We start from the raw sequence: 27,257 nt of genomic DNA, 5'->3' as shown, positions 1-27,257 counted from the left end.
AATGAGACCTGCCCTCCTGCCCTTGAGGGGCTCACAGGCAGGAGGGGAAGCTGACAGCTGACATTCACAACATTAATTGTGAAGCTGGGCAAGAAGTGGCTTCTATGCAGGGGGGAAGCAGAGATACCACCAAAGGAGGTACCAGCCCTGCAGGGGACTTACAGGTAAGAAAAGGCTTCTTAGAAGAGGAGACATACGAGTTGGGCTTTTAACAATGAAGACGGTTTGCCAGGCTGATAGTCTGGGGGGGGGGGGGGGGGGGGCGGGGCGGTTGGCGTAGGCGAAGATTGAGGGAAGGGCAGAAGGCATCCCAGATGGAGGGAACAGCCAAGTGCAAAGACAAGGAGGTGGGGAACATGATGATGTGTCTGAGGGTGTGGGAGCTCCGCGGGGCTGCCACAGTGCTCGTGGCAACAGCCAGAAGGGAGGTGGCAGAGCGAGCGGCAGCCGTGTCTTGAAGAGACCACCGCACTGTGCCAAGGCATTTGCACTGTGCTCTGGGAAAGTGTTGCTCACGCTGAGGGTTGTAACCCATCTGAGTATGTGAAATCAGGTAGGTAGGTCAAGACCAGTACTTTTAAAAATGAAAAGAAAATTGAGTGGAATAGACGAGAATAAACAGACACAATACTCTTTGCGTGAAGAGTAAGCAGCCTTTTAGGGGTGCCTGGCTGACTCAGTCAGTAGAGCACGCAACTCTTGGTCTTGGGGGTCGTGAGTTCGAGCCGCACGTTGGGGGTGGAGATTACTTAGAAAAATAAAAAAAACATAGACATCTAAAAAAATTGTTTAAAAAGAGTAAGTACCATTTTGTGAAACTGTTATCTCATTTATATACATTGACCCAGATGCCACAAGTTTTCCATCAACCCATTCTCATCTTTGTTTTAATATCGGATCCCCAAGTGTTGGCACATGGCTGCCGAGCTAAAAGCCACATTTTCCAGCCTTGGGGCACCTGGGAGGCTCAGTCGGTTGAGCGTCCAACTTTGGCTCGGGTCACGATCTCGCAGTTTGTGAGTTCGAGCCCCACGTGGGGCTCTGCTGTCAGCGCAGAGCCTACTTTGGATCCTCTGTCTCCCTCTGTGTCTGCACCTCCTCCGCTCTTGCTCTCTCTCTCTCTCTCTCTCAAAATTAAATAACCATTTTGAAAAATTTACATTTTTCAGCCTCTTTTGCAGTCGGGTGGGTCCATGTTAGTAAGTTCTGGCCAGTGCAGTGTGAGCATGGTAGGGAGTACCACCTCTGAGTCATGCTCCTAAGAAAGAATGGACTTCTTTGTCTTTCCCTTTTCCCGCTGGCTGGGATACAGACATGATGGCAGGAACTGGAGCAGTCACTTTAGGCCCAGAATTAGAAGCTATGTATGTGTTCAGTGTGTCAGTGCCCTGAAAAGCATACCCCCGGATTATGAAAGAGAAGTCAAGTTATGTGAAAGAGAAGTTAACATCTATCTTATTGAAGGCACGCTAACATTTCTAGTACGTTATCTCAGACCAATCCCTAATACACATACGTGTGTGTATGTCTATATGCATGGGTATGTGTTCATATGTGTACATGTGCTTATACACACACCCCAGGCCATATTGTAAATGACACTCATTATGATGGATTGTATTAAAAAGAGGGAGCGAGAGAGAGAGAGAGAGAGAGAAACTTCCTGTCCTTACGAGAGGTTTTAAGCAAATGAGCAATGTGATGTTTTGTGTTCCCAAGCTGAAAAAAAATCTTAAAGATCATTTAGCCCACTTGCTGCCCCTTCTAATTGATGGGGAAACTTAGACTCATAGAGGTTAGGTAACTGACTCAAGGTCCTGGGGCTATACATGGCAAGCGCTGGTCCTAGAACTCAGATCTCTGAATCCAAGACTGGGCCCCTTCAGACTTTTTTTTAAAGTGAGCTCGACACCCAATGTGGGGCTTGAACTCATGACCCTGACAGAGTCACATGCTCTATAGACTGAGCCAGCCAGGCACCCTCAAGCCTGGGCCCCCTCAATGTCACCATCGACAAAAATTCCTTTGTCTTGCTTTCTTTCAATCTTCAAACACTTTTCTGCATCACATTGTTCTCTAATTATCTAATTAATGCAATTCAAATCAGAAAATATTTATTGTAAACCTACTATATACTACACTGTAAAGACAGGAACGACCTTCATGAAAATCTCCTTAAGTGGCACCTGCATGACTCAGTCGGTTAAGCGTCCGACTTCGCTCGGGTCATGATCTCGCGGTTCTTGAGTTTGAGCCCCGCCTTGGGCTCCGTGCTGACAGCTCAGAGCCTGGAGCCTGCTTTGGATTCTGTGTCTCCCTCTCTCTCTGCCCCTCTCCTGCTTGTACTCTGTCTCACTCTCTCTCAAAAATAAATAAGCATTGGGGCGCCTGGGTGGCTCAGTCGGTTAAGCGGCCGACTTCGGCTCAGGTCATGATCTCGCAGTCCGTGAGTTCAAGCCCCGCGTGGGGCTCTGTGCTGACAGCTCAGAGCCTGGAGCCTGTTTCAGATTCTGTGTCTCCCTCTCTCTGACCCTCCCCCATTCATGCTCTGTCTCTCTCTGTCTCAAAAATAAAATAAATGTTAAAAAAAAAAAATTTTTTTTTAATAAATAAATAAATAAGCATTAAAAAAAAAAAAAGTGCTCCTTAATCGGTATCACGGATAGATACAGAAGTAAACACAGAGCTGTGCTCATGCATGGATGAGTATGTATGCGTGTATTTCCTAGCTCTGACCCCTGAGAAGGTGTAGAAGCAGTAACACCCCAGTAGCAATTGAGCACATCTAGGGCCCAGATTTTGCTTTTAAAGATTTTTTTAAGTTTACTTATTTATTTTGAGGGAGAGAGAGAGAAAGTAAGGGAGAGGCAGAGAGAGAGGGAGAGAGAGGGAGAGAGAGAATCCCAAGTAGGCTCCACACTGTCAGTAGAAGAACAAGATGCAGGGCTCGATCTCACAAACCTTGAGATCATGGCCTGAGACAAAATCAGGAGTCGGACACTTAACCAACTGCACCACCCGGATACCCCATAGAGATTTTGTTTTTTATTTGAGAGAGAGAGAGCATGAGCAGGGGAAAGGAGTGGAGGAGAGAGAGAAAGAGAGAGAGAGAGAGAGAGAGAGAGAGAATATCTATCAGGCTTCATGCTGAATATGGAACTCCACTCAGGGCTCAATCCCACGACCCTAGGGGTCATGACCTGAGCCAAAATCGAAAGCTGGGCACTCAACCGCCTGAGCCAGCCAGGCGCCCAGATTTATTTTTTCAAAGCCTTTCTTCAGGGAAAGAAACCAAGGTTCCTTGGAGAAGTGGTTGATTCCAGGGCTGGGAAGGGAAAGCACCAGATGAGCCTGGAGCACCTGAGTTCCTGGAAAGGACACGAGAACCAACCTGAAAGCACTCTCAATGGCCAAGGCGGGGTCAAGGCTTGAGCCACAAAATAAGTAACAATCGTATTGGATTTTGTAACCCACAAAATAAATACCCGTGAGTCCATGCTGCTATAAATAAATCATTGCAGAAACAAACGACTTCCTTCACTGAGTCTCTAGATGACTGGAAATATAAAGATTTCAAAATTCAGTTGAGTAGGCTTGAATAATGACACTTTGTGGTAATCGAAACCAAAATACACTTGTGGTGGACAAGTCCTGGGATAGAAGGGTAAAATCCTGGCACTAGTCTTATCTCTGACACTCAAGCCTTGTCACTCTAAACATTTATAAAGTGCGGAGACGACCATTGTCCTTGGGGCGCCAGGCTGGCTCAATCAGGGGAGCATGTGACTCTTGATCTCAGGATCGAGTTCGAGCCCCAGGTTGGGTGTAGAAATTACTTAAAAAGAAAAAGAAGGGGCGCCTGGGTGGCTCCGTCGGTTAGGCATCCGACTTCGGCACAGGTCACGCTCTCGCGGTCCGTGAGTTCGAGCCCCGCGTCGGGCTCTGTGCTGACAGCTCAGAGCCTCGAGCCTGTTTCAGATTCTGTGTCTCCCTCTCTCTGACCCTCCCCCGTTCATGCTCTGTCTCTCTCTGTCTCAAAAATAAATAAACGTTTAAAAAAATTTTAAAAAAAGAAAGAAAAAGAAAAAGAAAAGAAACAAAACAAAAAGGGGGGGGATATCATTTCCCTGGCCTACCTCATGTTTCTCCAAAGAAACAAAATATATGAAAGAAAGTTCAAATGCAAAACAAAACAAAATGAATCAGTATTTGTGATATATTTACTGCTGTGTTTTTCACATTTTTGTGCTTTTCAAAAAAAATATTTATTTATTTTTGATTGAGAGAACATGAGCAGAGGAGAGGCAGAGAGAGAGGGACAGAGGATCTGAAGCAGGCTCTGCACAAATAGCACAGAGCCTGATGTGGGACTCGAACTCACGAACCATGGGACCATGACCTGAGCCAAAGTCGATGATCAACCAACCAAGCCGCTTAGGTGTTGCCATTTTTGTGCTTTTTGTTGGTGACATTGTTGTTTAAAACTGCCCCAAATGTGATGATGAGGTGCTGTCTAGTGTCCCTAAGTGACCATGCCTCATGGAGAAAACACATGTGTTGGATAAGCTTCCCTCAGGTGTGAGTTACAGGACTATTGGCCATGAGCTCAATGTGAATGAGTTAATATATACATTAAATAAGATGTCTTGGGGGGCGTCTGGGTGGCTCAGTCAGTTAAACGTCCGACTTCGGCTCAGGTCATGATCTCGTGGTCCGTAAGTTCGAGCCCCGCGTCGGGCTCTGTGTTGACAGCTCAGAGCCTGGAGCCTGTTTCAGATTCTGTGTCTCCCTCTCTCTGACCCTCCCCCATTCATGCTCTGTCTCTCTGTCTCAAAAATAAATAAACGTTTAAAAAAATTAAAAAAAATAAATAAGATGTCTTGGGGGGTGGGGGAGGAGATGTCTTGGGGCACCTGGGTGGCTCAGTCCGTTAAGCATCTGACTCCTGGTTTCAGCTCAGGTCATGACCTTACAGTTTGTGGGATCAAGCCCTGCATGGAACTCCATGCTGAGCAAGGAGAGTGCTTGGGATTCTCTCTCTGTCCCTCCCCTGCTCTCTCTCTCTCTCTCTCTCTCTCAAAATTAATATATAAACATTAAAAAAAAAATAGATGTCTTTAAGCAGGAAAACACATGGAATGTTTGTAATCAGAGGCTTGTAGGAACCCGTATTCCCCTAGAAGCAAGGTGGTCCAGGGTTCACAGCCACTTTCTAGAACACAGCTACCACGAATAATGAGAATTGATGGTATTCAGTAACACCTTCTGTACGTCTGGCCCAGCCTGTGCTTTCTTTGACATGGTCTCAAATACTCCTTACAACAACCTAGAGAAAGGGTTTATGTCTTAGGCTCCTACCAGTCATGTAAGTGTTGCAGTTGGCTGGCTCTTCTCTCACGCTCTTGCCCCTGATAAATGTCTGACGAGCTGGGTACGTCGTGGTCACGTTTTTGTCAAGAAGGCCAATAATTTTTCCCGATGACTATATTCTGTCCTTGCCAATTTCACAGAGAAAATACTCATTTGAAATTTTTCCCAAAATCTCCTACAACTTTTTGTTATGAAAAATGTCAAACACACAGGAAAGGTGAAAAAATAGAAAAATGAACATTCATAAACTCTTTGAAGACTGGTCACATGAGAAAGCGATCGGGTTCGTATGGAGTCTAAGAATGGACCTAGGACCGAGGAGGGGAAGGTAGCAGAAGACAAACTTCAGCTTGAAACCAGGGAGAATTTTCTATCTAGCAAGAGGGATGGGACCCGGTTAACGCAGAATGCGTGTGGACAGGGACGCGGTGGAGCAGATCCCCATACCGTGTAGGACGGAGGTCTAGACGACAGCTTAAGTTGTCTACGAGTCCACAAGCCACTGTTTTGTCTGAGTTCTAGAATTGCCCCTGCACTGTTTTCATAGCGGTTGTATAGTATTTCAGCCACCTCGTGTGTTAACTCAGCATTTGAGGGAGGATCTGAGTGCCCAACATCCATTTGTAATGCGGTTTCTCTGGGAAGATGTGTTGAATCCCAAACAAAGGATATACAAACAAACTTCTGAAACATGACCCTGTAGAAGCTGGAGAATTGTCTCTTCTTTTCACTTGTCCTTAAACTCCTTGAAGTGTCCCGGCTGCCCTCCTCCTGCCACTGTTCTGGGGTTTGGGGACTAGGTCTGTGTTTGCCTTATTAAATTATGATTCCAACATGGGTTTGACCAGACAGGAAGGAAGAAGACCTGAGATCCACCCCTGCCCCCGCCCGCACGAGTCAGATTTTCCCAGCTCGGCTTCGTGATTTTGTCCAAAGTAAATGTCGAGGGTGATAGATGGATAACCTCACTAAGAACCTGCCCTGACAGTTTAGCCAACCCTCTCTTCTTAGACCTCCAGCAGCTGTTTATATCTGTACAATGCAGACAACATATTTGTGGCGCTTGGTTACAATGCATTTTAACATTTGATTACTGTAGCCTCTTGTCTGTTCTCCAGGTGTTCCATGTGCCTTACTCTTGCTTCTTCATGATTGTAAATATTTTTTTTTAATTTTCTTTAATGTTTATTTATTTATTTATTTATTTTTAACATTTATTTATTCTTGAGACAGAGAGAGAGCGCGCGCATGAACAGGGGAGAGTCAGAGAAAGAGGGAGGCACAGAATCTGAAACAGGCTCCAGGTTCTGAGCTGCCAGCACGGAGCCTGACGCGGGGCTCGAACCCACAGACCGCGAGATCATGACCTGAGCCGAAGTCGGACACTTAACCGACTGAGCCACCCAGGCGCCCCTAATGTTTATTTATTTTTGAGTGAGAGAGAGAGAGAGAGAGAGAGACAGAGTGTGAGCAGGGGAGGGGCAGAGAGAGAAGAGACATAGAATCCAAAGCAGTCTCCAGAGCAGAGCCCCATGTGGGGCTTGAACCCACAAACCGTGAGACCATGACCTGAGCGAAAGTCGGATGCTTAACCGACTGAGTCACCCAGGTGCCCCTGTAAATTTTTTTTTTAATGTTTATTTATTTTGAAAGAGAGGGAGAGAGAGAGAGAGAGTGTGTGTGTGTGTGTGTGTGCTCGCGTGTACAAGAGCGGGGGAGGGGCAGAGAATGAGGGGGAGGGAGGATCTGAAGGCGGCTCTGTGCTGACAGCACAGAGTGGGCCTGATTCAGGGTTTGAACTCACGAACTGTGAGATCATGACCTGAGCAGAAGTCAGACACTTAAACCAACTGAGCCACTCAGGCGTGCCCCGCTTTTTCGTGACTGTAAACTTTGACTTTCCATCTGCCCCTAACATATTAATCTTTTAAGACGTTTGCAAAACCGACAGTGGCGGTGTGGTGTATAAGGAAAGGCCCTAAACTTGCAGACAGAGAAACTTAACCAGAATTCTACTCTCTGCCATTTACTAGCCCTGTGACCTTGGTAAATTTTATTTCGTTCCTGAGCTTGGTTTTCTCACTTCTGAAAGAGAAATGATTATACATTTGTAAAGTGTCTGTCGCCCAATAAATGGTCATCCTCACAAATGAGCCCATGCTGTTTGACACCATTAAATGCAATTCTAGAACAGGCAAGACTAATCTATAGTGATGGAAAGTGGATCAGTGGTTGCCTGGGGCTGGTGAGGGTGGGATGGACAGATTGACTGCAAAGGACCAGGCGAACCTTTGGGGGTAGTGGAAGTGTTCTATACCTTGATTGAGATAGTGGTTACATGGGGCGTGCATGTTTGTGAAAATACATCCAATCATGCACTTAAAATGGGTACTATTTAGTGTATGTAAACGATCCTTCAATAAAGTTGGTTTAAAAAAAAAAAGAGGGGCACCTCCTGGGTGGCTCAGCCAGTGGGGCACGCAAATCTCAATCTTGGGGTGATGAGTTCAAGCCCCTGTTGGGCATAGATCTTACTTAAAATAATAATAATAATAAATTTTTAATTAAAATTAAAGATAGATCTATATTAAGGAAGGTCATGTGACCAGCTAAAAATCAGGGGTTCTGTTACCAAGAAAGAAAGAATAATGGATCGTGGCCTAAGCAACCATTAATCTCTGCCCAAAGCCTTATCCGGTAACAATATTTCATATATAATGGTAGAAAATTGGAAATTACACAAATTAATAATGTACATCCATATTATGGCCATATCAAAATGATTATATTTATCTATAGTTTTTTTTATTTTTTTAATGTTTATTTATTTTTGAGGGAGAGAGACAGAGTGTGAGTGGGAGAGGGGAGAGAGAGAGGGAGACACAGCGTCTAAAGCAGGCTCCAGGCTCTCAGCTGTCAGCTCAGAGCCAGACGTGGGCCTCGAACCCACAAACTGTGAGATCGTGACCTGAGCCAAAGTCGGATGCTTAACCGACTGAGCCACTCAGGTGCCCCTCTATAGTTTTGTTTTGTTTTGTTTTGTTTAATTTTTTTTTTTAACGTTTATTTATTTTTGAGACAGAGAGAGACAGAGCATGAATGGGGGAGGGTCAGAGAGAGGGAGACACAGAATCCGAAACAGGCCCCGGGCCCTGAGCTGTCAGCACAGGGGCCCGATGCGGGGCTCGAACTCACGGACCGCGAGATCGTGACCTGAGCCGAAGTTGGCGCTCAACCGACTGAGCCACCCAGGCGCCCCTAGTTTTTTTTAAACATTTATTCATTTTTGAGAGCCAGAGACAGAGTATGAGTGGGGGAGGGGCAGAGAGAAGACGAGACACAAAATCTGAACCAAGCTCCAGGCTCTGAGCCTGTATAAGCTGTCAGCACAGAGCCCAATGCAGGGCTTGAACTCACAGAATGTGAGATCATGACCTGAGCTGAAGTTGGACACCCAAACAACTAAGCCACCCAGGTGCCCCTATAGTTCTTTTTTTTTTTTTTTTAAGTTTACTTATTTTGAGCAAGAGAGAGAGAGCGCAGGAGGGATAGAGGGAGAGGGAGAGAGAGAGAGAGAGAGAGAGAGAGAATCCCAAGTAGGCTCCTCGCTGTCAGTGCAGAGCCTGATGTGGGACTTGAACCCAGGAACTATGAGATCGTGACCTAAGCCAAAACTAAGAGTTGGATGTTTAACCTACTGAGCCACCCAGGAGCTCTGGAAACTTTTCATTAGTATGTTGTTAAGGGGGGGCGGGCGGAACAAGTTACAAAAAATTAACCTCTGTTCCGTAAAAGCATATATAGTAATACAAGTGTATGTATAAAAATATTATACATATATGTATGGATGGCTATATATGTATGATGTCTGGATGTGCTAAAAAGATTTCATCACATAGCTTTTAATCCCCTTTATACCATTATTTTTACTAAAAAGCATGTGTCATTTTTATAAGCGGAAAAAAAAAAACTATTTTTTACCTGGGAAATATGTGGGCATCTGTGTCTCTTGGAAACTTCGTGAGTGGATCTGGGAGGAGAGCTATGGCCGGGTGGGATTCAGAGGCTGGAAAGGTCACAGTCATTTTCCTGCGGTCACACGAGTGATATTCAGCTCCTGGGCTCCTGGGAGATCCTGGGAGTATATCTGGAAGGCTATGGATCCCCTGGCCTGGAGCTCAGAGCGCAGTCTGTACTGGCTTCATGGGCATCATCACGGAGAAGATGGTCAGTGAAGCTAGGGGACAAGGCACGGTCCTGCCATGACGGTGCGGGCGCCTTCCTCTGCCTCCCCAGCGCCACTCCCCAAGATTCTCCATCTTGCTCTGCGCCCCCACACGCTGATCCTCGAGGACTGCATCACTTCAGACTCCCTGCCTTCTGGCTCCGCATTGGGTTCAGCCAAGGGGTTCAGATCCGAGGGTGGAAAAGAGAGAGCTTCCAGGGCACTTAGTCCTCTGGCTCCCTCCACGTGGGGTGATCACAGGCCAGACTGCTTTTCTCCCATGAAGGTCACAGCTCCTGTCAGGCAGGCTTCTCCACACTGATCCGGTTCCAGTCCCTGCCCCCTTCTCTATTCCTCAGGCCCGAGCCAGGTAATTCTCCCACTGTTGCTAGCCCCAGGGTATAGCACTGCACCTCAGGGTTTCCCAACACCTGCCCCACACACCTTTGTAAATCGCTCTTTTTCACACTCTCCTCACATGACCCAATCTGCCCACGGCACGCCATCTGTTTCCTGCAGGGGTTCTACCCACACAGGGCACTTGGGGGTGAGGAAGGGAAAGAACACCCCAATTTATTTATTTTCTTTCTTTTTTTTATATCTTTATTTTAATTTTTTTTTTGAAATGTTTAAAAATGTTTATTATCTTTGAGAGAGAGAGACAGAGACGGAGAGAGCACGAGGAGGGGAGAGGCAGACACACACACACACACACACACACAGAATCCGAACCAGGTTCCAGGCTCTGAGCTGTCAGCACAGAGCCCGATAATTGGGCCGAACTCACACACTGTGAGATCATGACCTGAGCTGAAGTCGGATGCCTAACCGACTGAGCCACCCAGGTGCCCCGAGAACACCCCAACTTAAAGGCAAGGCGGGGTTGGGATGAGCACTGGGTAGTCTACGTAGGGGATGAATCCCTGGATCCTACTCCTGAGATCCTTATTGCACTATATGCTAACTACCTTGGATGTAAATTTTAAAATATAAATAAATAAATAATAAGTAAATAAATAAAGGCAAGGAGAGGGAAAGGAAACTGGGCCTAAGGGGCAAAGACGTCTAAGGCAAAGCAGGGGTTATGAAACCAGAGGAGGGAGTCTCCAGAAGGAGGGAGGGGCCAACAGCTCTTGGAGGTTGCAAAGGTGGACCTCAAAGGTGTATTGAGATGGGCCACCTGGAGGAGGGAGCAGGGGACAAAATGAAGAGAATCGGGAGGGCGGTTATGGAGGAGGGGACTGAGTTGGAGATTTGGAGGAAGATAAGAGATGAAAAGAGGTGAGAGAAGAGAATGGGGCAGACGTGGGGCAGAGAGGCAGCCAGGCCACGTGGTGAAGACACAGAACTCTCTTCCACGTGGGGTGAGCAAGCAGTCACTCCAAGAATGAGTGTGCATGTACAGAGGCACACATGTCCACACACACCACGTACACACCCACCTCCTGCACCACACACGCTACCTCGCACACACATCACACCACTTACACACCACCAGTCACTGGCTGATCTGTAGAGCTTCCTGGGAGCCCGCACGACCACAGATCTTCGCTTTGCCCTGACACTCGTCTATTGGCTGGCATCACGCTGAACGCGGAAGGGGACAGATGAGAGAAGCCTGGTTCTGTCTCCTGATGCATAAGGAGTTCTCAGTGTTTACAGCGCGACACCTGGAACAATGGTAGGTGCTCCGCGGATAAATCTGGAATAGCCACACAGTCACTAGCTTTCATCCTGGGGTATCGGGCAAGGGCTACGCCTGGTCGCATGCGCTGACCTCCTAAGTAATTTAACCTAGGCCTCCCCTAAAGAGTGGCCTTCGCTAACCACGATCCAAATGCCTGTCCATACGGTGGAATATTCTAGCGTGAAAGGGAACCATGTGCTACAACTGCATGAATCTTTACAACATGATGTTGGGTGAAAAGAACAAGTTCCAGATCACTACCTACATACGTGATACTCTTTTAATAACGTTCAAGAACAACGAACACTAGACATTATATAATTCGGGAACATGTGCCCATTAAATAGAAAAATTTTAGGGGCGCCTGGGTGGCTCAGTCGGTTGGGCGGCTGACTTCGGCTCAGGTCATGATCTCGCGGTCCGTGAGTTCCAGCCCCGCGTCGGGCTCTGTGCTGACTGCTCAGAGCCTGGAGCCTGTTTCACATTCTGTGTCTCCCTCTCTCTGACCCTCACCCGTTCATGCTCTGTCTCTCTCTGCCTCAAAAATAAATAAACGTTAAAAAATTTAAAAAAAAAGAAAAGAAAAGAAAAATTTTAGAGAGATGTAAGAGACTGCTAAGTACAAAATTTAGGACAGTGAACTGCATCTGGGAAAGGCAAAGGGTGGGCCAAGAGAGGATCATCTAGGTAGCTGGATGTCATTGTTAACGTCTGCTTCTCGAGTTGGATGGTGAGTTCACCTAGTATAATAAAATATAATAATACAGTAGGTCATGCTGGGAGCTTGAGACTGTATCATGAACCAAGGATTACGATTAATAAAAATTCTGTACATCGGATATCCTGTTACGATAAATAAAAATAAGGACTGTCCCCTCAGCTTGACCCTAGTTCTGCTTATTTTTGCACTTCCTCCCACAGCGATGCTGAGGGGTCACTGCAACCTTGCTCTTGGCAATCGGGGTTACTAGCGCAAGGCTGGGCAGGAAATGAACTGGGGGATGAGGCCATATCTGCTTTAACACTGTTGTCGATAGGTCCTTTGTGGTGAGGGTTTCCAAGAACCAGCAGAGCAGTTGAAGGAGCTGAGCAACATTTACAAGAAATGTGCCCCTGCCCCACCCCTAACCCCCGCTCCCTGCTCCTCCCCACCCCATCCTCCTTCTCCTCCCTTTACCGCCTCCAACTCTTCCTCCCCACCCAGGCTCAAGCAAAGGGCAGCTCACTAGAGCCAACAATGAATATTTCCACAGAACAGAACTGCTTACCCGATTCTCTGAAGTCTGGGGAAGAACTTTCTTGACCTCCAGATCCTGGGCCCTGAAAGAACCTTGAGTTGACTAATTCATACAAACAGTTTTTTTAAGTGGCAGTATGACAGAGTGGTAATGAACTTGGACTGCCTGGGTCCAAACTCTGACCCGGCCACTTCTTAGGCAGGTAACCTTTGACACGGTACTCAACTGCTCTGTCCCTCAGTTTTCCCCATCTGTAAAATGGGAATAAATAGTATCTACCTCATGGAGCATTGAAAGATTAAATAAGTTAATATATGCAAAGCATGCAGAACAGTGTCGGGCACACAGTAGGTACTGGATGAATGTTAGCTCTTCTCCCCTAAGTGTTATGAAAAATGTAGGTCTAGTGCAGGGGTTAGCAAACTTTTTTTGTAAGTGCCAGGTAATAAATATTTTTCCTTTGCCAGCCATAAGGTCTTTGTCGAAACTACTCAACTCTTCCATTGTAGCATGAAAGCAGCCTTAGACAATACCTATGTGGACGAGCTTTATTTATGAACACTATTAAATTTCATATAATCCTTACACGTTACAAAATATTATTCTTCGTTTGATCTTTTTTCAACCATTTAAAAACATAAAACCCGGGGTGCCCGGGTGGCTCAGTCGGTTGAGCGTCGAACTCTGGCTCAGGTTGTGATCTCTTGGTTGGTGAGTTTGGGTCCCACATCAGGCTCTCTGCTGTAGGTGCAGAGCTCGCCTCTGATCCTCCTGTCCCCCTCTGTCTCTCTGCACCTCCCCTGCTTGTGTTCTCTCTCAAAAATAAACATTTATATATATATAATGTATATATATATATAATGTATATATATAATGTATATATATATAATGTTATAATTTATGTGACATATAAATTATATATATATATAATAAAATGATATATAAAATATATTTATATATATATATAAAACGCAGCCTTGGCTTGCAGGTTATATAAACCCAGGTGCTGTGCCAGACTTGGTCAGTAGGCCGTAGTTTACTGATCCTTTGTTTAATAAGGAAAAAAATTAGCCTCTGGATTTCTTAGCTCAGTCTGCATGTTCAATGCCTTACTTTACAGATGAACAAACTGAGGCTCATCCTTCAAAGCCAGTTGAAATGCCGCTTCCTCTTTGAAGCCTTCCCAGATCACCTCAGTCAAGGGCAGTAATAACTCGACCTTCTGCCTCCTATGTGATAAACACAAATTTGTTTGTTACTTTTTAAAATCTATCATGGGGGCCCCTGGCTGGCTTAGTGGGTAGAACATGAGACTCTTGATCTCAGGGTTGTGAGTTCAGGCCCCACGTTGAGTGTAGAGTTTACTTTAAAAAAATTAATTAATTGGGAAAACAGTGTGGAGGTTCCTCAAAAAACTGAAAATAGAACTACCCTATGACCCAGCAATTGCACTACTAGGCATTTATCCAAGGGATACGGGTGTGCTGTTTTGAAGGGACACATGCACCCCCATGTTTATAACAGCACTGTCAACAATAACCAAAGTATGGAAAGAGCCCAAATGTCCATCGATGATGGATGAATGGATAAAGAGGATGTGGTATATATATACAATGGAGTCTTACTCGGCAATCAAAAAGAATGAAATCTTGCCATTTGCAACTATGTGAATGGAACTGGAGGGTATGATGCTAACTGAAACTAGTCAGTCAGAGAAAGACAAAAATCATATGACTTCACTCATGTGAGGACTTTAAGAGACAAAACAGATGAACATAAGGGAAGGGAAACAAAAATAATATTAAAACAGGGAGGGGGACAAAGCATAAGAGACTCATAAATATGGAGAACAAACAGGGTTGCTGGAGGGGTTGTGGGAGGGGGGATGAGCTAAATGGGTAAGGGGCATTAAGGAATCTACTCCTGAAATCATTGTTTCACTATATGCTAACTAATTTGGATGTAAATTTTAAAAAATAAAAAATTAAATTAAAAAAATTAATTAAGGGGCGCCTGGGTGTCTCAGTCGGTTAAGCGGCCGACTTCAGCTCAGGTCATGATCTCGCGGTCGAGCCCCGCGTCAGGCTCTGTGCTGACAGCTCAGAGCCTGGAGCCTGTTTCAGATTCTGTGTCTCCCTCTCTCTGACCCTCCCCCATTCATGCTCTGTCTCTCTCTGTCTCAAAAATGAATAAACGTTAAAAAAAATTTAAAAAAAATTAATTGGAATGCTTGGGTGGTTCAGTCCATTAAGCATCGGACTCTTGATTTCCACACAGGTCATGATCTCACGGTTCATGAGATGGAGATGTGCTGTCAGCACAGAGCCTGTTTGGGATTCTCTCTCTTCCTCTCTCTCTTCCCCTTCCCCATTCACTCACACTCCCTTTCTCTCTCTCTCTCTCAAAATAAATAAACTGTAAAAAATTAAATCAAAATTTAAAATTTATCGTGCAATATTTAAGACCAACCAAAAGCTATAAAGAACAACACAGGGGGGTGCCTGGGTGGCTGAGTCGGTTGAGTGTCCGGCTTTGGCTCAGGTCATGATCTCACAGCTCGTGAGTTCGAGCCCCCGCGTCGGGCTCTGTGCTGACAGCTCAGAGCCTGGAGCCTGCTTCAGATTCTGTGTCTTCCTCCCTCTCTGCCCCTAACCCACTCGCATTCTGTCTCTGTCTCTCTCAAAAATAAATAAACATTAAAAAAAACTTTTTAATGGAACAACGCAAGGGCACCTGGCTGGCTCAGTCAGTAGAGCATACCATTCTTGATCTTGGAGTCATGAGTTCGAGCCCCATGTTGGGCTTAGAGCCTACTTTAAAAGGGGGGGGGGGGGGATCATGCAAATATCTTCATCTTTATCATCTAGCCTCTGAAAGAAAGCATCGCCCAGTCAAAGGCCCCCAGATACTCCTCCCCAAACCATAGCTTCCCTTCCTCCTCCCCAGAAGTAAGGACCACTATCCTGTCTCTATTGCCCTCCCCACCTCCATACTTTCATCACATCTATTTGGCATCCCTAAGCATAATCCCTAGTGTTTGTTTGCAAGTAGTACACCCCTTATTTAATTCCTTCTTCCTTACAATCCAATCAAGAAATATCTCTATTTGCAGATTAGAACTTGCCCAAGGCATCCAGGTAATGGTGATGGAATCAAAGCTCAAGAGTGAGTCCCAAGCTAGTGCTTCTAACCATCACTCCCCGAATATTCCTGTGGCCACAGTCTTACTAGACATGGACTCCCTTTCTTCACTAGATTGTCAACTGCCAGTGAGAAGAGACTGTGCTTTCTCCCTTCCCATACAACCCCTAAGATCCTGCACCCTGTAATAGGAGCACGATATTGTATTTCTTTAAAGAGACACTGTCTTCCATCACCCCTAGCAGTCCCAGTAGGGGAAACTGCCAGAAATTCACTTCAAGGGAGGGATGGGTGGGGTTTTGCAAGATTTCGTTAGAAGTTTGGAGCAACTTTTGAGTGTTCAAGTGTCAACTTTACTGGAAAGGATGAGGCATCCAACATTCATGCTCCAAGAGATTGGGAGTTTGTGTGTGTGCTTGGGTAGGGGTGGGGAGGAAAGAGGAACTCAAAACATCGGCCCCCAAAACCGAAAAATACTTCCTTTCCCACAGCCACAGTGGGGCTGAGCTAGGGCTCGGGGTCTAGTTCAAGCTTAAGGGCAGACAATGAAAAGTATCGTGACCCCGGACCCTCAAGCAACCTGAGAAGACATCTGGCCAGCGTCCAAAGGGTGTTTGCGTGCACCGAGGGGAGGGAGCAAGATGACCCATGGGGAAAGAATATTAGAGGCGCTTGCTGATGCTTATGCAGAAAAAGAAACCAACATTTACTAATACTTAATATGCAAATTAACAGCAGCACACGTTCCAAAACGTGCTTGCTGCCTATCAGGGTGTATTCAGGCCACGTGCACTAAGTGGATTCATAGGTTCCACCATCCAGTTTACACTAAACTCTGACAGGGGCGCCTGGCTGGCTCATTGGTAGAGCCTGCGACGCGAGGTCTTGTGAGTTCGAGCCCTCCGCTGGGGGTAGAGTTTACTTGAAAAACAAAAAAAAGAAAAAGAGAAAAGAAACTCAAAAAAGGGGCAAGGGGCTTGAGCAGATTCCTGCAAAGAAATCATAGACTAAAAATACTAATCCCAGAACAAGCAGTAAAATGGCAGAGCTAACTTTTCATCTACTCCCATTATAAGCTCTGTGTAAAGCACATCGGAGGGGAAAACCCGGTCTGCTTAAGTCAAAAACATTTCCACCCACCTATTAATGACTCAAGCCCACACGAAAGGCGAAGGGACCTCGAATCGGGAACTGAGAGCAATACAGGTATACAGGTTTTCAGGAAGCTGAACACGTCAGGTATGCGTGCTCAGAATGTTTGGCTGGTGGGAACGACGGCTGAAAAAGAAGCTTCCACTGTCAGTTTAGCAATAGAGCGGTTTGCTCTCTCTAGGTCAGCCCTGTCCGATAGAACTTTCTGCAGCGATGAAAATGTTCTGTAGTTCCACCTCCACTAGTCAGGAGAGGCTATTCCAGGAAACGTGACTGACACCAACTGACTAGGCCGTATAGTGTGTTGAGGGCTCTAGAATCTGCATCAGAAATAGAGGTTGGACCCCTCAGGCCGAATTTGCCCACCGAAGGCTGCCCCCCACCAAGCCTTTGGCAGCATATTTATTTCAGAAAGGCTACTAGCCCACATGTCCTGTTGAAGGAAACCCAATTTAGGCTTAACGCTCTCTTTTCTCTCAGGAGATTGAGGCACCCGCCAGGAATTCAACAAATGAGCCTCCCCTCAGCACGGACAACACTTTAAAAGCCACAAGTTAAGACAAAGGTTTTTATTCAAAAAACGCCAAGTATAAAAAAAAAAAAAAATAATAAGATCTCTTTTATTCCCCTGTACAGTATTTCACTCAGATAAAACCAGCAGGCTACATACTGCTCAAAACACAGCCCCAGAGAGGATCCGGAAGGCACACCATCCAGAACTGCTTTTCATATATCTATCCTATGTACACCAGTCAGCAATGCCCCTTCCCCTCCCCCACGGAACCCATACCCACTTGGGCGAGTAGGTGAGGGGGCCCCGCAGCAGTCAGGGAGCCGCAGCAGCTGCCCCGCCTGAGTCCCCGTCACCCTACAAACAGAGCGAGCCCTCCCCTAAAGGTCCCCAAGTCAGAGGAGGAAAGGAGGAAAGAAACTATGGCAGCAGCCGTGGAAGCTTGGAGCAGGAAGGGAACCAAATAAATAAATAAATAAATACATAACGTTGACCTCCAGGTTAGAATGCGCATCTTTTCCAAAAAAAAAAAAAAAAAAAAAAGAAAGAAAAGAAAACAAAAACAGGTAAAATAACTTAAAGGCAAAATTAAAAAAAAAATTCAATCAACTACAATCCTTTTGTACACTACCCATGCCGACTGTACACACATTTACAGTTTTTCTGTTGATTTGCATTGTTTGTGCATTTTTGTGTGTGTGAGGTCTTGGCTTTGAAACAGTTAAGTAAAAACCAAAAAGGAAGACCAGTTCACTCGGAGTTTTACTAAAGGAGGCAGAAAAAGGGCAGGTGGCTCAGCGTTTGGCCCTGTAGCCTCTTCCATGGCACCTTTCATAGGAAGGATGGGGGGAGGGGGACAGGAGAGAAAAATAGGGAACCAAACCCAGGCAGATTTTTGGAGAAGCAGCAGGTAAAAGAGGCAAGTTCAAGTATTTCTCCCAGCACAGCCGGAGTCCCCACAGAAGGCACTCAGAAGAGTCGGAAGAGGTGACAGGGACTTCAAATGTTGCTAGTCCTATCCTACCCCAACCCGTTTCCCCCCTACCCGACCCATCGCGGCATTCAGCAGAACTCGTGATGAAGGGAACAGTTCCATGGCAGGGTTCTGACCCTCCCCCCCCCCCCCCCCCCCCCCCAGGATTTTGCAGAGTCCAGCCAAGCCGGACCTCTTTGAATAGGAGAGAGCATCTACGGGAGGAGTTGAGGCCTAGGACGCCTGGAGAGGAGTCTCTTCCCCCACTGTTGGGAGGCAACCTCCAGGGGCCTGGGGTCTGGAATGAGTTGTAAATGTTGTTCCTGTTATCAAGCACTGTCCTGCTTGGCGAGAAGTGTCACTGGTACTCTGGGAAGCTGGAAACAGAAGCTTCCCCTCCCTCGAGCATCTGAGGGGGAGGGGAAGACCTGCCAGAAAAGCTGCTATTTGCTGGGCCCTGGTGACAGGCTGTGCAGATGGATCTCGGCTGTTTCCTGGGGCAGGAGGACATCTTGCATCCAGGGATGGTTCTGGATTTCTTCGAAGGATGGCCGATCTGACGGTCTCAGGGCCAAGCACCATCTAATGAGGTGCTGACACTCTGCAGAAAGCAAGACAGACAGAGGTTACAAATGACTCAACCTGTTTCTGCGATGCAAAGGTCTTGCTCATTTGCTTCCCAGGGGCCCACTACAGTCTGGGGTCCAACAGAGACCACGAACCTCCTAGAACTAGTTTTCAATGGGAAGGTATGAACTATAAGAGCTGGATCTTCCAACTTGCTTTCAGCTAAAAAAACAGCTCCCCTCTTAAACCTGTGGTTTTCAAACTTCAATAGCTGGGGCCTTTCCCACGACACCCACTCACTAGAAATAGGAAGAATGATGACAAGGGATTTTGATGAGACATCAGTGAGCATGATGAGGTGATTCAATTCACCTACAACTTACAAATATGAACACCACCCACAATGAGGTCACTGGAACCACAACATTTAGAGAGTCTGCCTTAAGGGAGAAGGCTCAAAGAACCCTCAACTTTTCACTCTGTGGCAAAAGAGCCAGGAGTTGAGGGATCAGGACTGCTGGCACAAAAACAGAAAATAACAAAAAAAAACAGCTTTCGGCCAAACGAGATGGTCTTTTCTTTACAATATTCTCACACATGGTCTTCCTATGGCCTCCCAGGGAATGCTCAACACAAACCATTCAATTCCTGAGCGTGCTCTCCGGAATCACTGGCCTACGACTCTGCTAAACCAAGGGTCGCGGCATCCCCTGGAGAGGTGAAGCTCTCCAGAATTCAAAGACTGTCCCCTGAGGCCTAACCGCCTTGTGATTCCTGCTTCTCTTCAACAAGGGGCTTCCCAAAAGTTACCTGAAGAGACCCTCTGCCTGAAGAAAACTTGGCCCCTGATGATCTCTTCATCATGCTCAAAAGGAATATCTCCACAGACCATATCATACAGCAGGATCCCCAGAGACCAGACGGCGGCCGACCTGCCATGGTAGCGATGGTAGCGGATCCACTCTGGGGGACTATACACTCGGGTCCCTGCGAGCCGGGGGAATAGAAAGGAAAACACGCTTTTAGCAAAAAGAAACAAAGCAACGCATATAGCGAATGACTCTTACAAAATAACAGCACCACTCCACTTCTCCCGGGACAGGAGCTGGACTAACTCTATTTCCCCCCTAGGCTAAAAGGAGTGGATGAGTGGCATCTTTCCAACACAAAGCCTTCCCCACCTCTCTACCAGCTCAGACCATACATCAAAATTCTTTACAAACTGCCCCTACAGACAAACAGCGCTGGCCACAAACCCCAAGCCTGAGGCCCGCATGCGCTAGGACCACCCACAATGGGACGAAGGGATGAAAGTCTGCACAACCCAGGGAGGTATCCCAGAATATCCTGAAACTGCATGAAGGTGTCCCGGGAGCCTGGGTGATTCTCTTCTCAGCTGCCATCCAGTCCAGGGCCCTTATACAACATACTACATCCTAAAAGACAGGGTGCCCTTTGAGAGGCCTTCCTCCCCTCGCTCTGAGCGCCGCGACAGACATCCACACCCTGTCTTCCCCCCACTGCAAAGGTAGACAGCGCTGCAGAGCCGGTTTCAGACCACGTGATTCCTGTTTACAAACTTTGGGTTGTAAAAAAAAAAAAAAAAAGGTGGGGGCCATCCCGCTTGTGCTCACCAGGGGGCAGCAAAGACTCGGAGGAAAAAACAAGGGAGGACCCGGCCAGCCATTAACTGTTAAATACAAAAAAATGCTGCCCAACCCAGCGTCCTCCAAGGGCAAATAAACACAAACCACAAGCCCCAGTCACAAGTTTTGAAAGGCTGTAGTTGGTTAGGTTAAGCCGCTCAGATGATGACCCACCCTCCTTTGCTTTGATCTCAGGCTCTCTATTCCATCTTTTCTGAAAGAACCCGCTCCAAGCCCCTCCCTAGGGTAGGTTTTCATCCTCTCTGCGGAGACACCCAACTAATTTTCAAACCAGCAAGAGATCTTATTTCACAACATTTGTTCCCGACTCCCTCACCCCACAATGACAAAAAATAAATAAATAAATAAGGAGGAAGCACAATAAAATGAGTTATTTAGTGAAACTACTGTTTCTATCCCTTTATCCGTCCCTAGATCAAAGGGGAGAGAAACTGCAGCTCTAAAAACTACATCACAGAAAACTCCTTTATAAAACAAAACAAAAATTACAAAGCCGGCGTCAATTTTCATCTCTCCCGCTCTCTCCTCCCTCCCCCCCCCCCCCCATCCCTTTACTGGCGGGGAAACTGGGTCAGACTTCAGAAATCTGGGCTACGGCCGGTTGCCCACAACCTCTTATTCATCGGAAAAGCTTGGAACCCACTGAATTCCACTTAAAAAATAACATCATGCCAGAAACATGACAGGTTCAGCTGGCTGGAAATCTCCGGCTTTACTACGCTGGGAAGCTCTTCTTCGCCCCACCCCTGCTAGCACCGAGCCAGACGGCCCGATGACCTTTACAAAGGGCCGAAGAGGGAAGCCGGCCGAGGCCTCCAGGCAAGGCCAAGTCACCTGGGCAGCTCCCTCCCCGGCAGCTCCCTCCCAGGCCTGGCTCACCATCGAAGTCCGTGTAGACGGTGTCCTTGAGCAGCGCCCCCGACCCGAAGTCGATGAGCTTGAGCTCGCCGCGATTGAGGTCGATGAGGATGTTCTCGTCCTTGATGTCGCGGTGGAGCACCCCGCAGTTGTGGCAGTGCCGCACAGCCTCCAGCACCTGCCAGAAGAAGCTGCGGGCCAGCTCCTCCTGCAGAGCCCCCCTTTCCGTGATAAAGTCGAAGAGGTCTTGCACCGGCTCGGGCCTCTCCAGGATCAAGACGAAACTGTCGGGCCTCTCAAACCAGTCCAGGAGCCGAATGACGCCGGAGAAGCCCGAGCTCACCTTCTTCAGCAGGACCACTTCCATGGGCACTCGGGTGCCATTGGGCTGCAGGGGCGAGGAGGCTACGTTAGGGCGGGAGTCGGAGGGGACCCCTCACCCCACCCCATCCTTCAGGGTCGCTCACTCCAAGGCACTCACCAGCTCTCCCCAATCGGAAATCCGGTCCTTCTCCACGTGCTTGATGGCCACCTGGAAACCCCCCAAAGAGGCTCCATTAGGTCCTCTCGCCGGGGCCAAAGCACACCCGAGAGTCTCCCGCCCGGCGCGCCCTCCCCACGGCGGGGCGCCCACTCACCGGCAAGTTGTCGGCGACCCGGATGCCTGAGTAGACCGAGCCGAAGCCTCCGCTGCCCAGTAGCGGGCCCACCTGGTACTGCGACTCCAGGGGCTCCTTCTCCTTGCCTAGGAAAGGGGGAGGCAAAGGGGACTCAGTGCCGGCCCGTGAGGGCCCCCCCTCCCAGCTCCCAACCCTAGGGGTCTAGCCGCCAACCCATCCCGGGATGGGGGGTGGGGGGTGGACGCTCACCGGGCGCCAGCTTGGTGGCGTGCAGGTCGTTGCAGGGCGCGGTGCGCAGGTGGGCAAGCGAGTTGATTTTGGACAAGAGCATCCCAACCTCCAGGGTGTCGGCGTAGGGACTGTGTCTGGAGGAGCTGCAGCAGGAGCTGGGGCTGGGGTTATGCCGGTGGCTGTGCCGATGGCTGGAGCTGAGGCTGCGGCTGGCGTTGCGGCTGCGGCTGCGGCTGGCGCGGAAGGCCGAGGGCGAGTCGGAGGACGACTGGGGGCGCTGCCGGGGCTGGCGGCTGGCGGACACGCCGGCGGGGTCAGTCAGCGCCGAGGGCGGCGGGGTGGGCGGCTCGTGGCGCTCGTGCGGCAGCGCCGCGGCACTGGGAGCTTGTAGCTGCTGCTGCTGCTGCCGGTCCCGCCACCGCCACCGCCGCCGCCGCCGCCGCCGCCGCCAAGTCCTGTCGGGCCTCCTCCGCCACCGCGGCCGCTGCAGCAGACGCCCGGCTCGCCCAGCCGCCAGGAGTAAAGGGGCGGAGCGCGCCCGCGGTGGCGGGGGGGGTCGCGGGCGGGCGGGGATGGGGCGGGGCCTCTCCGGGAGGCCTAGGCGGGGAGCCGGGCTGCCGGGCCGGCTGAGGGAGGAGAGGGGGTGGGGAAGCGGCGGGACAGGGCGACTCCCCTCGGCCCCCGCCCCGCGCGCTCCTTCGCCGCGCCCCGGCCCCGCCCCCGCCGGCGCGTCTCCAGCCAACCAGAAGCTGACTGATCTGCATAACGCGGCGCGCCCCGCCCACGCCCCGCCCCGCTCTCGCGGTCAGAATGGTCTCTACGCCGCCACGACGTGGCGGGAAGGAAAAGGCGCCAAAATGGAGGGGGAGGGGCGCGGGGCGTGAGGGGAGGCGGGAGCTGGGTGTCGAGCCGCGAGGGAGGAAGGATGGGGAGGGGCGTATCGATTCAAACCCAAACAATAACAAAGCCATCAAAGGCCGCCGGAGGCCGGCTCTGCGGCTCTCTGTTTCTCGGAGGTTTTTGGGTCAAGGGCTCGAGCTGGAGCATAACAAGTTGCGCGGGGACGACGGGCGTCGGTGTGTCAGGCGGGGAGGCCGGCGCGCCGGGGAGTGAGGGACTGTGTGTGTGTGTGTGTGTGTGTGTGTGTGGGGCGGGGTGCCGACGAGGGTGGTCCTCCTGTGTGACTCAGACCCGAGACCTCCAAGTCAGCTTGGGCGGCTTCACGAGGCGCTGTGGGCTCGGGTTGGGTCCCCGGGGGTTGTGTGTTGGGGGCGCGTGGGGGGCGAAGGAGCTGCAAGATGTGAGTCACGGCGGTTTCACCGAGGGAGTGGAGGTGTCACAGGCCTGGAATAAAACCGGGGGAGAGCTCGGCTTATTCGGGGGAGGGGTCCAGATCGCGGTTGTTCCAGCTGGTGGAAAAAAAATCAGCCCCCAGATTCTCGAGCCGGCGTTTATTTTAAAAATGCAGACAAGTACCAGTGAATCCTGATTCCTGAGAAGTGATGTGTGTTAGCGTGCCCGGCAAAGAGGAATCACGAAACAAATGTTGGTATTATGATGCCAGATGCTGTCTCAGCCCCTCCTGTGAGGGCGGGAGAAAGAGGAAAATTCCTCACCGAAAACGAGGGTGGGAGGGCGCGCTTGATTTAATCAGAGTTTTCGCGTTGTGTTCACCTTTTCATCAGCCTGTTATTACCAGTCTGGCAATACTAGCAATTATTGGCTGCACCGAGTCTTGTCTCAAAGGAAATCCCCCCACTCTTTGCCCCACCGTGGAAATAACGCGGAAAACTGGCCAAATCCACTTTCAGCCTTTGTCCTTTTAAACTTCACGTAGAGTTGATAACGACGTGTGAAATGAGTCCATTAAAATTCTGTGTAATCCATACATTGAATTGTCGGTGGCCTAAGTCATCGAAAGCTAACTGCATCCCGTTTTAATATTTTTCAAGTGCCTGTCACTTAAAGGAGAAATGGAAGTTCGAGGATCTTAGCTGTAGCGGCAGTCACTAGTGAATTTAGGTGTTTCGTTAAAAGTTTTCGCCGGCGCTTGTTTTAGAAAGATGTGCCCCGATAGTTCAGCTTTTACAAATCTATCTTATAAAATATTCCATTCTCCTTTTGTTTGTGTTCTGTGGCCTAACTCTTATGGTTGATGACTAGGAGAAAACCCAAGAGAACAAGAATTGCTCCCTTTTGTTCAGACAGGAAAATGAAACATAAATAGGATGACACAGGGTCATACAACAATGACCCAAATGCAACTTGGAGTGTTCAAAGATTGCCTTTTATCAGGGTCTACGACTGTCCTTGGTACTAAGACATCAAGTGTAAATGTAAGTGACCCAGCTCTTCCAATCCCCTATACCCTGTTCTCCTTTGTCGAGCCCTACAGGACAACCCCGACATGCTCCCACTCACCCAGCACTTGCCAGACTTTCTGCCTCTCCAGAGGCATCCAACCTATTTCCGAGGGCATCCTAGGGATGCCCTCACCTCTTCACTTTTATTTAAAGCCTTTCCAGCCTCCAGGACACCAGACTGTTAAACAACGCCAAGCATTCTTCACTGTCCACTCCACTCATCTGACAATCATGTGTTTGGCTTTTTATTTTTTTAGATCTCCTTGTTGATTAACTCCTCAATTAGTTATACCTTGTTTCCCTATTCTTTGAACATTATATATATTTACATATTTTTAAAGTATTTTATTATTATTTTTTAAATGTTTATTATTTATTTTTGAGAGAGAGAGTGTGAGAGGGGAAGGGGCAGAGAGAGAGAGGGAGACACAGAATCTGAAGCAGACTCTAGGCTCTGAGGTGTCAGCACAGAGCCCGATGCCGGGCTCGAACTCCTGAACTGCGAGATCGTGACCTGAGCCAAAGGTGGATGCTCAATGCACTGAGCCACCCAGGCGCCCCAAATGTATATGTTTTTGTTGTCCAACATCTGTTGGACAACATGTGTCGTTGAGGAGAAGGAGAAGACCAAAATGAGTCTCAACAAAAAGGTCATGAGAAAAGTCAACTGATACTAAATTTAAGTGAATTAAGCGGGCTTGGGTAAAATAAAGGGAAGGTGAGGAGCAAGGGGCTTAAAAATATGGGATTTGGCACCTACTAGTTCTGTGACATTCGTCACGTTACTTAACCTTTCTAAGCTTTAGACTCTGGATGGAGATAATAGCACCTACCTCATAGGACTGTTGTAAGGCGCAACTAAAATTCGACATGTAAAGCACGTAACCTAGCACAGAGTAAACTTCTAATAAATGTTAGCTGTGATGACAATAATGACGATTGTGATTATGACAATAATGATTTTGGAATGGTCTTGTACCTTGGAGGTTCCAAAGGTGAAATACTAGATACATCTGATTGTAATCATCCAGGGACAGAATGTGGTTCAAAATAATTGTATACATTAAATCAAGTTCAACCTTTTTCACTTTCTCTAGATCTTTGCAGGGCTAAATATTTAATTAGGTGGAGCTAAAGTGATTAACATTTAATATGCTGCTTCGTATGGTGGCTGCTTCACAGCTGGAAATTACAAAACATGGACCTTGCTTGGCAAAGAGCTTTTATTTACTTAAAACTGCTTTTAAAGATAATTATTAAACATTCAAGTATGTATTGCATTAAAAGTTACTCTTCCAGGGAGGGTAGGGAACTTGATGTGTTTATTCATCAAAATGTAGTTTTAATAATAAAAACAATCGCAGTCTGTGCTGTTTCAAAGAATCTAACAAAGAATCAGAAAAATCGTGCTAATAATTAAATAACAAGAGCTTTTGGAAAGATAAAGGCCATAATTATGCTTACAATTCTCTGTAAAGGGAAGAATTTGTTAATGTTAATTTGAACAATAGCCACATTAATCCTTAGGTAGTTTCCATATTCCACCTGATACAGAGTTGATTAACTCTCATTGTCAAAAGGAATGACTTAAAAAAAAAAAAAAGGAATTACTTAAGCAATTTCTGTAATACCAGAAGCTTAGAAGAAGTAAGTTTGAAAGGGATGCCTGTACACTTTTTTAAAGTACCTCTGAGTCTAGTTGAGGCACTCATATAATAAATAGGTCTGTATAGCATTTTCTCTATAAGCTATTTGCAATTAATCGGGTGGAAATAATTGGGATCTATTTCTTTCCTAAAAAAAGAATTACTGTATTTTTTTTTTTAATTGAAGTTTGGTTGGCACACAATGTTACATTAGTTTCAGGTGTACGAATTACTGTATTTTTTTAAATGTTTAATGGTGAAACACCACTATTTTTTATTTTACTCTTCCTTGTTTGGGGAAATAAAAAGAAAGGAGAAAATTTGGAGAACGCCAACCCCCTCAACAGTTTAAAAATAACTCCAATCACCTCAACAGTTGTAAGATTATTTAGAAAAATTTAAATTTCACATGTATTTCCTATGTATGGAATATATGTAAAAATCCACTACAAACTGTAAGTCATGGAACCGTAAATTTTAAAAGATTGAAGTAAAGCCTCTTTTTTAAGTTGTCATAATCATGATAGTAGTGGACAGCTAAGACATCCACAGTGTCCCAAATTCAGAAAGCTCAGGGAATCTATGTTGTCAAGCTAGAACTGGTTCTTGTCCTTGATAAGATGTGACATTTGTTTCAAGTGTATAAATCACTTGGTTTTCAGTTTCCTCAGCAAAGTTGGAGAAAGAAAGTGTTTTTATTATCTGGCAAAGTGATCTAAGTTCATTACCAATTCATCTTTTTTTTAAGAAATTAAAAATAACCTATGGGAATGCAAGCTGGTGAAGCCACTCTGGAAAACAGTATGGAGGTTTCTCCAAAAACTAAAAATAGAACTACCCTATGACCCAGCAATTGCACTACTAGTCATTTATCCAAGGGATACAGGTGTGCTGTTTCGAAGGGACACATGCACCCCCATGTTTATAGCAGCACTATCAACAATAGCCCAAGTATGGAAAGAGCCCAAATGTCTGTCAATGGATGAATGAATGAATAAAGAAGATGTG

At 47.4% G+C, this 27,257-nt stretch overlaps 1 protein-coding gene across 1 annotated transcript; it reads right to left on the bottom strand.

The window, feature by feature from the left end:
- Nucleotides 1-18,068: 18,068 nt before the first annotated feature.
- PIM1 (Pim-1 proto-oncogene, serine/threonine kinase) lies at nt 18,069-22,766 on the bottom strand. Its single transcript, XM_060615368.3, has 6 exons — nt 22,259-22,766; nt 22,028-22,134; nt 21,871-21,921; nt 21,411-21,777; nt 19,675-19,851; nt 18,069-18,898 (listed from the first exon to the last, which is right to left on the bottom strand). Exons 1-6 carry the CDS (start codon nt 22,338-22,340, stop codon nt 18,741-18,743), a joined length of 942 nt encoding a protein of 313 aa, XP_060471351.1. The 5' UTR covers nt 22,341-22,766; the 3' UTR covers nt 18,069-18,740.
- Nucleotides 22,767-27,257: the final 4,491 nt, after the last annotated feature.

Source organism: Panthera onca, chromosome B2, assembly GCF_046562875.1.
Source record: "Panthera onca isolate mPanOnc1 chromosome B2, mPanOnc1 haplotype 2, whole genome shotgun sequence".
NCBI lineage: Eukaryota > Metazoa > Chordata > Mammalia > Carnivora > Felidae > Panthera > Panthera onca.
This window is presented reverse-complemented; position numbering and strand designations above follow the sequence as displayed.

Excerpts from the sequence above, each read along its gene's own strand:
- PIM1 (XM_060615368.3), bottom strand. The coding sequence starts at position 22,340 with ATGCTCTTGTCCAAAATCAACTCGCTTGCCCACCTGCGCACCGCGCCC. Across the intron at positions 21,922-22,027 it reads GGGTCGCCGACAACTTGCCG|GTGGCCATCAAGCACGTGGA; the intron begins GTGAGTGGGCGC and ends GGGGGTTTCCAG. Across the intron at positions 19,852-21,410 it reads CGTCTACACGGACTTCGATG|GGACCCGAGTGTATAGTCCC; the intron begins GTGAGCCAGGCC and ends CCCGGCTCGCAG.